The sequence below is a fragment of the Asterias amurensis genome, chromosome 10, assembly GCF_032118995.1.
Source record: "Asterias amurensis chromosome 10, ASM3211899v1".
NCBI classification, from domain to species: Eukaryota; Metazoa; Echinodermata; class Asteroidea; order Forcipulatida; family Asteriidae; genus Asterias; species Asterias amurensis.
Window position 1 is genome coordinate 7539690 of NC_092657.1, and position 12210 is coordinate 7551899.

At 39.7% G+C, this 12210-nt stretch overlaps 1 protein-coding gene across 5 annotated transcripts in view; it reads right to left on the minus strand.

Moving 5' to 3' along the window:
- LOC139943324 (uncharacterized) overlaps positions 1 to 11543 on the minus strand; it is a 55237-nt gene extending 43694 nt beyond the window's left edge. For 4 of the 5 annotated variants that reach the window (XR_011786800.1, XM_071940153.1, XM_071940154.1 and 1 more), the window contains exons 1-2: positions 11038 to 11543; positions 3602 to 3779 (exon numbers count right to left, since the gene is read on the minus strand). Coding sequence is in view for 4 of the 5 variants with exons in the window: in XM_071940153.1 (XP_071796254.1) it covers positions 3602 to 3746 (145 nt within the window). In the remaining variant the exon portion in view is untranslated. The remainder of the gene's footprint in view (positions 1 to 3601; positions 3780 to 11037) is intronic. The other variant, XM_071940152.1, reaches the window with a different exon arrangement.
- Positions 11544 to 12210: the final 667 nt, after the last annotated feature.

Here is a 12210-nt window from a genome sequence, read left to right on the forward strand (position 1 = left end):
TAGCGGTGCAGCAGAGCACGCTCCAGTGATCGTCCATTCTGCTTATTAGCGGCGATTGTCCGCTAAAAAAGTCACACTTCCCAAGCACATATAAAGTTGAAACTTCACACATAGTTAGATATGTATAAGGAGAAGAAACCGTTTGAGTTATGTCACGATGACGTCATCAATTCTTGAGTTATGAATTTTCAAAGTTTATTATTTCAAAAAATCATAACTTTTGATCTACATGATGGGTTGTTACAATCGACACATCATCGGAAAGTTCGTTAAAAACTCCGTAAATGCCTCGCAGACGTGATCCCATTTTGAGCTCGTCTTCTGGTTCAAAATCGAGTTTGAAAGTTCACAACTTCTTGTATAAAGAACTACGAAATTTCCCCATTGGTTGTGCGTAACACTTGTGGCGTACACGTGTAGTGTATTAGGCATAATTTATTTGGTGGCATGCTGCCAAGTTTGTTGTACTCTGTGCCATAGCGTGATATGCATAGAGCTATATAGCTATGCAGAACGCTGCGAAAACGATTTCATTTCAATCTTCAGCGTCAAATTGTTCAAATGTTACCCTTCTGATGGCTTAGTGGTCAATGTGGAATTGAAGACGAAGTTTCGCTGAGATGGCCACCTACTTCAGTGATTCATGGGACTTTTAATTATGTGAGAAAACAACAGTACAAAATGACGAACATTGGTCATGTTTTGGTTAAACACCGAGAAGAATAGAGACGTTACATCAATCGACCACTCCCCCCGGGTGAAGGGCGTTTTGGGCCCACGGAATTCACGTCAGTATTACGATATCTATTACTTCTTGAACTTAGCATAATCATCAATTGTTTTGATTATTTGTTAAAACAACTATCCAAGTTATTTTGAGTTAAATATTTTGAAGAAAAAAAATCTCTGAAATCTCTAACATAAGCCCTTTCAAACTTTCTCTAGTAGTAAAGGACGTTACGTAAACTAATCTATTTCTACCTCCATGCACAGACATGGATGTTACAATACAAAACATTCAAAGAAAACAGAATGGTTAAAGCATAAGGCCCAAGCAATTAGGAGTGGTCTTGCTAAAATAAACTGCCGGATTAAACAAAACTTTAGTACAAACAAATCAATAAAACAATCCAGATTTTCATCTTCTTCTTCTCTTCGTCCCTTGTCCTCGAACAAAAGCACACTTCCCAAACTCGCATGAACTTGAAACTTCGCACATAGTTAGATATGCATTAGGAGTGGAATAATGTGTTAGTTAGGTCATGATGACGTCATCCATTCTTGAGTAATAAAAATTCAAATTATTATTTCAAAAAATCATTATTTTTGATCCACGTTTTTTTTTTTTACTTTTTTTTTATAAATATTATCAATAGAGCGCGAAAAAGCTTCATGAAGAATAGTCTTCGTTCAAGGCGGTTAAAACATACATGCCCCTTACAGTCTTTTCTTCAGTCGTCAGTCAATATTTCCTAAGTTCATATTTCCTAAACTACATAAGCTATTTTGACAATCTGTACATCATATGAAAGGGCTTTACGTACTTGACAGAAATGGATATGTTGGTGAACTTTCGTTGACCTTTTGACCTGTTTAAACGGGAAGTGACTGTGAAATGATTTGAAAGGGCGTGGTTTATTGTCTTTTAGGTCGAAATAAACATCCTTTGATGCTTTACCATCACACCATACAAGTCTGGCAAAGGTCTGGTTTAAAACAAATATTACCGATGACGTCACCAAACATACACTTTTACTAGATGACGTAATCATGTGGTTTTGACAGTTTTTGTAATTTGAATCATTTATTACAAATCTTGAGAACAAAGCAAGGTGTAATATTTGTTTTTTTAATCCAGGCTTTTACTCCCGGAAACCGAACACCTTGAGTTTGTTCACAAACTCTCAATCTCTAGTTTTATTTTCTTTTGCACAACCAAATAACGTCCGTCGATGTCGGTTTTTTCCCATAACCGATATATCGAAAATTTAATATCGAGTATACTCGATATATCGAGTATTTCCCGCGCGCAAGATGGAAGCCTAAAAACAGCACGTGGTATACTCATGGAGGTCAGTACTGATGGAGGTAGAAAGATATATACCGTAGACTGACAGTTTAATAGGGTTACATTTCAACCTGTTTTTGTCTGATCCCCCGAACTTGTTTGTAGTTCAAACAATTTCAAATTGCGTAGTCCCGCCCCGATTATTTCTGATTTTACAACAAAGTATGATCGCCGCTACCGCTGGCTTGGCCATTTGGTGAACGCTCACCACAATTCTCGATTCGTGATTGGCCATGATTGGCCGTCTCAAAATGACACAGAGCCTTTGTGAGTTGCGTGACTCGCCGACATTAAGGTGTCAGTTGCCGATGCATTGATGTAGAAGTGTCAATCAAGTTGTCCGACGGGCGCCCGGACTACATTTACGGTTGAAAATGGTTGAGATAATCATCGAAAAAAAATCACTAGAAAGTCCCGCAAAACACAGACCTACCACTCCGCGATCACAATATACAACGCACGCAGCATGCAGTCACATAGTCTCCAATAAAGGCTCGTAGTCTTTTTACTTTGCATTCTATAACAAAGGCAAGAAACATTGAATGCTAGAACGCCCTCTATTGTCGAAATAACGCAGTGCATCACGCGTTACCGCCTTGACCAAAGACTGCACGTGTCTGTGCATGCTTGGGCAAACGGGTTTCCCCCCCGAATTGCAATAACCATACACGCTGGTGTGCACGCTTAAACCGTACAAAAGCATAGTCTTCGCTGGTACGCACGCAATAGCCGCCGACAGCGTGGTCTGTGCTGCGAAGCATAAAGTTCCTCGGAAATGTTAGCTTGTTTACCGAAAACAACACAACGTGTAGGCTTTATTTGACCAAAATGACGCCATTACGATACCTTGGATTGTTAGAAAGATTATTTTACTGTATAACGTAAGATTGTTTTCTTCCTTGTTTTGTTTTGTCTTATTGATTCGGGGAAGTTTTTGCGGGGTGAAGACGCATTGATTTTGATCACATGCGCAATGGGAAGTTGCATCTTAAACAGCCTATGGGGCAGCAGCGGCGGTTTCTTTTGAGGTTTTACCGAGCGCTCGCCGCGGGGTCGTGAACTTCTGCGGCGGGCCGGCGGCTGATGGCGAAAACACAAAGAACAAGCAGACATACTTGGTTGTAAAACGTATTTTATTTAATAGGGCAACTCAAAATGATGAAACTACATAACGACGACGGCTTTTCTAATACTCAAACACAGATTTCTTTTAAATAATCGGACACTCTTTTGGTATTTTCGATATCATTTAGGAACATCGAAATTTTCAAAACATCGAAATTATTTTCGATATATCGAAAATCCGATATTACGATATGATTATAAAAGTGACATCGGCGATTTCGATGTCAAAAAAATATCGAGTTTTTGAGTATTTTCGATATATCGACGGACGTTACAACCAAATACAAAATAAACAGGGAAAAGAAATCATCACTCTCAATCCCAGTATTTTCATAAAGATTGAACTGGGTTATGAAAAAAAATGTCTTGTTTTACCTGCTAAATCTAAATAGAAAGAGGTGTAAATACCTGTGTGAAGAGGCCATTGGGAGTCAGACATTTTTCCCTGTCCTGAACGAACACGTAGCTTGTCACTCACTGTGCTTCCACGACGTGACCCTCGGCCATTTGAAATACTACCAACAGAAGACATTTTGCCTGATGAATTGCTCATCCTTTACATCTAAAGAACATGGATACATGTCATCTATGGACAAAACAAACAATCCTTTGATTAGTGTATATTTAAATGTAATCAAGTAAAAATATGCTATTTTGTACAGCAGCAGGCCCCAAGCTCACTAAGTATTTGAGAACGTTACTTAAAGCCTTGTGGATAACAGACATTGGGCCGTATTCATAAAAAATAGCAATTGCTTTTTCTAGGCTTTTGCTTACATCTTTATACATACATCTGTATAAAAGATGTACATGTAAGCAAAAGCCTAGAAAAAGCAATTGCTATTTTTTATGAAAACGGCCCAATGAGTGAGTCGCTTGGAGACCATCAACTCCATGGTACTCAGTCTTCAGATGATCAAGTCCTCAATGTAATTGTCAGTCTAGTCTCCAGCTCCCCTAAATTACTTTGAAGAGTCTCTACTGTCTCTAAGAATGTACAGTGTGTACACGGGACCTTGCACCTGTTCTTATAAGACAGTTTCTTCATTCCTATTGGTCGAGAGCAACGGCTGAAACAGTTGTGCCACATCACGTGATATGCGCGACGCGCACAGCATTCCCTTATAACGAGTTCATTACCCGAGGGCGCCAGAGGGCTAGCATTTCATAGCTGGAGGGGTATTGTGTTGAAAGAAATCATTTAACAACTATAATTTTTGCGTTTATTTTACCTTTTGACCAAAAAGTGATGATGTTTTTTACCAAAAAGGTATTATGAATGGGAATCAAAGTGTGTTGAATCGGTTTTCAACTAGTGGTTTAAACACGCCGAGGCCTGGTTCTTTATAATTTATCAAGAACCAGGCCTCGTTGGGATTAAACCACTAGTTGAAAACCTCTTCACCACACATTGATTCCCTTATTTAGAAGAAAATTGTTTTTACACCTGGTTGTTGTTAAATTCTTTTTGTTTATGTTGGCAAGCAAAGTTAAATGGACCTGTGCGAAAACGCAATATTGGAAAGATTTGACCTATCTCACTGCCCCAACCATATATTTCACCCACTTTGCACTTAAATTTGTTTTAGGGGAAAGTTCTTTTGTGTGAACTTTTAAATTATTTCATGAGATCTTATAGGCGCATTGAGTTAATATAAGGCATTAACAGGTCTGCGTAACAGGAATCCATCCAGAGAGACCAGATTATGCAGTGCCTTGATCTACACTTACTAAGTAAACACCCCACTGTGGTTTTTGCTCAGGCAGATCCTGTGTAACAACACAGCTTCAAGAAGTTTTAGACACATATGGACTTGAAGCATGATAGATAAAGAGGGAGGATATGTTGCATACTTGGACTTTTTATTCAGTTCCCCATCAACGTCTTATTAAAAAGCTACAATCCAAAGTTTCCTGTCAAACACAAAACAATGTGTGGTTGCGAATGGAGCTAAGTTTTCTTGGACCAACATGTTGAGCAACATCCCTCAAGGTAGCATCCTAGGTCCAATCTAAAGGGGCATGTAAAGATGTTCCCAAACACCAAGGTTGTACTCAAATGTACATTATTAGAAGTAATGACGGTGTGAAACACTACAGATATATATTTTGACAACCTTAGCAACTGGTATGCACTAAGGCCATAAAAAGGAAGAATACATCATGTTAAAAGGACAAGACAGCTGACCTTAAACTGAAATGCAGCAACCGCGTTGGGAAGATAGCACACAGAGCCAATAACATACTTGAATTTAAGCGCACGTTCACATTAAGGGCGTGGATAATGTTTGTTCCTCTATAAAAAACATTAATAAGGCCACACCTCGAGTATGCAAATTGTGTTTGGAGCCCTTTCCTCAGCAAGGAATATCAAGAGGCTCGAAAAAGTATAAGAAGAGCAACAAAGATAATCCCTTCACTTACTGATTGTCCTTATAAATATCGATTGTTTGAACAAGGTAAATCTATCATCCTTGGTATACAGGAGATTTTGGGGATACATGATCCAAATGACATGGACAAAGATTACATCTTATTTGAGATGAAAGACACCAGCATAGACCTGATGAGGGCATAGACAGAGGGTTCAGAAACCAAGAGCACAAAATCCACTGGATATAGGCTAAGGAAAGGAAGCTTCACAGCCAGCCACAGTACATCAAGTACATAGTCTTTAACAGCTGGAACCTACATCCTACATGTAGCTCAGCTATTTATAAGCACCTTAGCACCGATCAGTCAGCAGCTTCAAAGGCAGTGGACACTTTTGGTAATTACTCAAAAAAATATTTAGCATAAAACCTTTCTTGGTGACGAGTAATGGGGAGAGGTTGATGGTATAAAACATTGTGAGAAACGGCTCCCTCTGAAAGTGCCATAGTTTTTTAGAGTAATTTTCCACAAATTTGATTTTGAGACCTCAGATTTAGAACTTGAGGTCTCGAAATCAACCATCTAAACGCACACAACTTCGTGTGACATGGGTGTTTTTTTCTTTCATTGTTATCTCGCAAGTTCGATGACCGATTGAGCTCAAATTTTCACAGGTTTGTTATTGTATGCATTTATATGTTGAGATACACCAACTGTGAAGACTAGTCTTTGACAATTACCAATTAGTGTCCACTGCCTTTAAGTCCAAGTTTGACGGTTTTTACTCCAAGAAATACATATTAAGTTCACAATTGCATGGTACATGTAGAGTTTAATAATCAGCTGTCTGGTTTTGTTTACAAATGCATTTAACTCTAGTCTTTATACAGTACAATGTTTGCCAAATATGTAGGGCCTACATTTATAATTAGGTATTGTGCAGTGGTATTTTTATTCTTGGGGTGAGCATGAAAAGGCTTTTTAGTCTTATTTTAGAGCCTGACTTGAATGCAGGTAAATACAGGTGAACATGAGGCCCCAACTAGATCCCAACAATTGTTGTTCACTTCTGTTAAAAGTGTTAGGGGGCCTACACTTATGTGCCCCACTGTAGGTTTTAAAAAATGTTTTCCATTTGTTTGGACGAGAGTGGCGCATGTTTTTTGCATTTACTCAAAATGTAGGCCTACTTTTTGATTTACAAGTATCTTTTGGGTGAAACTTTGAAGTGATTACGCCCAAACAGAAAGAGTCAGAAATTGAAATGTTTGATTAATTTGTTTTGTAATTTACGACTTATTCACTAGCCTATAATTCTTTAGAAGATCTTAGAAACCATGAATCCCCCCCCCACCACCACCCAGCCCACAACATTTCTAATATCATCACTTCAAAGCCTAGGGTTTCAACCAATTTGACCCAAAGGTTACCAATTTATGGTCGTTTGCATGTCAGAGGTCAGGGCATTTTGACCGAAATCAACAAGAAAGAGCATGCCTTAGCGCGAAAACCGTTTATCGGATGGAGCTGAAATTTTAAATTTGAGCTTGTTGAGCCACGATTACCCCACAAACCAAATTTGAGCCAATTTGAAGAGGGTAGGGTTTAACCTATTGGGTGATTTGACACGGAATGACCCTACAGCGCCCTGGTCTAGTCCAGAACAAACCTTTTAACAGCAAAGGTCGCACAGAAAAGAAACCTTACTGACCTTGCTTTCCAGTTAATTCGCATCGGCTGAATGAATGAATGAATGAAGATTCAACTAACTTGTCAAATGACTCTCAGGAATCAAGCTACAAAACCACATACTGTGTGTCGATTTTCATTCCAAATGACTGTCAGTCATCTTTTTTTAGTATTACATAAATGATGGATTGATGACACTTCCCTTACCCAACTTTGGTGCAGTTCTGGTGCACTTTTGGTGCACCGTTCTCTACACATAAATTTACCTACACCTTATTTCACTGAGAGGATGAAGTATAGCCTAGACTGCTACTTTAAAAACAAATTGTTGGTGAACCGTTCTGATTTGAACACTTTGAATGAAATAAACCCTTTGCATTTTGTTCTGCAAGTTTATGTTTAATGTGAGTTTGATCCTGTACTTTAAATTTAAAACGAATTAAAGGCAGTGGACACTATTGGTAATTGTCAAGGACTAGCCTTCATAGTTGGTGTATCTCAACATAAATGCATATAAAATAACAAACCTGTGAAAATTTGAGCTCAATCGGTCATCGAACTTGCGAGATAATAATGAAAGAAAAAATACCCTTGTCACACGAAGTTGTGTGCGTTTTGATGGTTGATTTCGAGATCTCAAGTTCTAAACTTGAGGTATCGAAATCAAATTCGTGGAAAAACACTGGAAAACCCTGCTGCACCAAAATGCCACCAAGTTACTGCACCAATAAATTACCACAAATTTCAAAAGACATCCCTGGTGCACAATTGGTGCTAATTTAAATAATTGGAATGCACCCAAACTAGCTGCAACAAATCAACACCAATTTTGCACCTAATTCCTGGTGCCAAGTTGGTGCTAATTTAAATAATTGAAATGAAACGTAACAAAACTGCACCAAAAGCACCAAAAATTGAACCACCGGTGAAAAATTTGTGCTAAATTTGTGCTAATTTACATAATTGGAACACACCAAAACTGTACCAATATGTACCAATTTTCACATGTATGTTCCGCCAAAAGAACACCAAAATGCCAAAAACAGAGTGTGGTGCAGTTTTGGTGTACACCAATTTAAAAAAATAGCTGCACCAGAACAGCACTAGAAGTGCACTCAAATGACACCGCACTTGGGTAAGGATGATTTGTCAAATAACATTAAATATATATGCGCCATCATGGTAGCCCGGCGCCTACTTCTAGAAACTATGCCTTGATGGTAATGCGCCCACCTTTTGCTCTTTTATCAGGAGGAAGGTTACGTTATCGCAACTAGGCCACTGTCATTGACTGTGATGAGACCGATGCGTGTAAACTATAAACATGCTATAAAGTAAGAGAGCCATTAACAGCTCAACAAGGTCACAGGTGGATACTCCTAGAACTGTGCGGCCTTGTTCCGTAACGGGAGACGATAGCAGAACGAAACTGCATAGTTCTAGGAGTAACAGGTGGGCTAGCGCCATGGTACTCCTATAACTATGCGGTTTCGTTCCGCTATCGTCTCCCATAACCTCATAGGTTTACATTTCTCACGGCAAATCTCTTTTCTTTTCTTTTTTAATCTCACCAAAATTAGGCTCTATGTGTCCTTTGAACTCTCATTGACTCGGGGGACGTCCAGATAATCCACTCCGCAACCTCAAAAAAATTTACAAATCATAAATTCTCACCTTAATTCAGTCTCTAACTACTCCGTTTTACCACAACACTTCAAGCGCCGGTTGTCCCCGACCATGCGCGTATTTTTTTCCCAGGACAAATGTGGAGAATTATCTGCACACATTCGTCCTGGAAAGAAAAAATACCCAATGCCGTCGAGGACAATCGGCATTTGTAGTGTAGTGGTAAAACGGAGTAGTTACAGACTGAGTTACGGTAAGAATTTATCATTTTTAACAATTTTTGAGGTTGCGGAGTGGATTATCTGGACGTCCCCCGAGTCAACTCAATGAGAGTTCTAAGGACACATATAGAGCCCAATAATTGGCGAGATTAAAAAAGAAAAGAAAAGAGATTTGCGTTAACAAAATTAAAACTTTATAAAAGAATCAGAAACAAGCAGAGGAAGAGATGTAAACCTAAAGGTCCTAGTTATGACTATGAGGTTATGATAGACGATAGCCCATGATCATATTCATGATGATAGCAGAACGAAACCGCATAGATAGTTCTAGGAGTAGCGCCATGGCATCACTAAACTATGGGTGCGTTCGTTTAGCTTCCCTGGGTACCCGACAGTGCTCACTCGGATCGGGTGAGCCCCTGACAAGAGCTAATCGTACGATCACACTCGCCCTCTCGTAGCTGACCCGGGTGAGCCCCTGGAATGTTGTCAAAGCTATTTGAACGCACCAGACCGGGGGCAGTCCGGGTCGACCCAGGGAAGCTAAACGAATCCACCCAAAACATCCATGCTGGGGATTCCATGGTATGGGCATTGCCCATGACGTGGCCAACAAAAAGCACAATTTAAATTAATAAAGCTACAATACAAAGATGATAGTTGCGATTTATTATAACGTAACCCTCCTTGCCGTGTCGGGAGGAGGACTATCGTTCTAACAACTACAAACACAAAGATGGCATCAACAACACACAGTGAAAGTGACACTCAGTCTCGTAATTTATTTAGTTCCATCTTATCTTTGTTTACACTATATCGTAGGAGGTCCTGTTTTCGAGGTGTCCCTAATATCGTGGCAAATCTTTTACCTCTCTGTGCGTGATGTAAACAGTCCCAAGATAAAAATTGTGTGGTTTTATTCGCCAAGCAAAGAGTCTCCTCTCCCTTGACAAAAACTTAGAAACACGTAAGGCTCCACTGGATATTTGCACTTGTAAATGCAAAAAGTTTGGTATTTTAGGCATTTCTACAAGGTACACAAATATGTCAAAATGTTGAGGCCATATAAAAATATTTGCCCACCGAAAAAGTTTCATCAAACGCTATTTCAATTCACAATTCATAATGATCAAAATCATGTTACTGAATGTTTTGCTGAGCATTCTTGAAAAAAAAAACCGAGGCTTAAAGAAGCCATGTGCCTTATATCATTTTCAGAGATTTTTATTTTGTAACCCTCGTATCAATACTATTATTTATATTAAAAATTTAAACATCAGCTTGTTGATTCAATTACCACTGTTTATTTATACGCTTTATTATAAATATTAAGAAAAAAAATAGGAAAAAAAAAAATAGAAATCAGATTTTGAAGCCAGTAATTATTCACACTTGTTATATTTTTTTTATTTTTTTTATTTTTTGCAAGTTACCATGGTAATTTTAAAAATTTAATAAAAAAATATTTTGAATAAAATGAAGGCAACTGCTGGCTATACAGTCATACACAGAGTCTCAAAGAACACTTGTAGTCACTGCAGATGTTTCTTCCATGTATGGCTTCACCGGGAAACCATACTTTCTCGTTTGCCGTGAAAACAGGAAAAACTCAAAACAAATGGGGCCAGTTGAAGTCATCCAAGATCGGTGTGTGGTGTGAACATTTCAATGTCCATTAAGTTGTAATATATGTTTGCATACTTCGTATTAACAAATGAAGATAATTAGGGCATCGGTTGATATATGGCATCATTATTTTTTCCCAATTCAAAGAAAAAGGCATAATAGCGTGATAACTGGTAAGCAGAGGATATAGTACTAGTACAGTAGTAGTAGTTAGAGAAGATCATGAGATAGCTCTTTGCGGGCGACATGAGGCCGGACGAGAAAGAAGACGAAACCATCAATCAATCAATAATGAACAAAATCACTTACTTACATGGACTGCGCAATGGACATTCCCATTATTCCATGGTACATAGAGAAATAAGTGTCATTCACTGGGTCGATTCCAGAGAGTCTGAGCAGCCAAACTGTCAAGCTCTCGTACGGCTAGGTACGTACATATGTAGACTGTCAACACGCAGCCGGTCGGCCGGCCTCCTCGATCTCTCCGTAGTCTACATAACTTATGTCATAAGACAACTCGTCTGTTGGGAAAACCCATCGGTTGGAGTAGACAACTCGACGGTTCAGTCAGCTCGACTTTGGGACAACTCGACAGCTGGTTGAACGGTCGACCTCCGTTACAGTACACACTTTTTACACGAATTTTCTGTATAAATCCTGCATTTCTAAAATGTTGTGAAAAATTGGGTAACCCCCTCCGGAGGAAGCTCAAGCAGGTGTGATTTCGACAAACCCGCAGGGCACGCCCATATGCGCCAAGTCAGTAGTAAACATAATAAACGGTCTCCGCCCCCTCCTTCAGAACGGTCGAGATTTCGAGATTAACCGTCGAGTTGTCCGAACGGTCGAGTTGTCTCCACAATCGAGTTGTTCGAACGGTCGAGTTGTATGACAACCGTCGTCAAGTTGTCTGAACGGACGAGTTGTCCCGACGGACACAATCCGCCCACCCCCACCCGAGGGGACACGCCCATGCACCGAGTCAGTACATTTGGTACTTGTACTTTAATCCCTTAACAGCCCCATTTGGGCTAAACTGGGATGGTGGGAAAGTGACGTCAACAGCTAGGTGGATAGGTGCCAAAAGAAAAGATTAAAGGTGCACTTTTTACAGGTGCAGGAAAAGAAGGAAAGAATTTGAAGGACAAATAATATTGCCATGCAGAGGCTGCATTGCTCTGATGGCAGGGATGGCTGATGTTTGGAAGACCTAATAGGTACAGTACGAACCCGCCCCCCCCCACCCCGGGGTGGATAAGGTGCCAAAAGAAAAGATTAAAGGTGCACTTTTTACAGGTGCAGGAAAAGAAGGAAAGAATTTAAAAGGACAATATTGCCATGCAGAGGCTGCATTGCTCTGATGGTGCAGGGATGGCTGATGTTTGGAAGACCTAATAGGTACAGTACGAACCCCCAACCCCAACCCGGGACTGTGCGCGCCAGTGTCACCGGGAATTTTGTCCCCGGGGGGCACCGTAT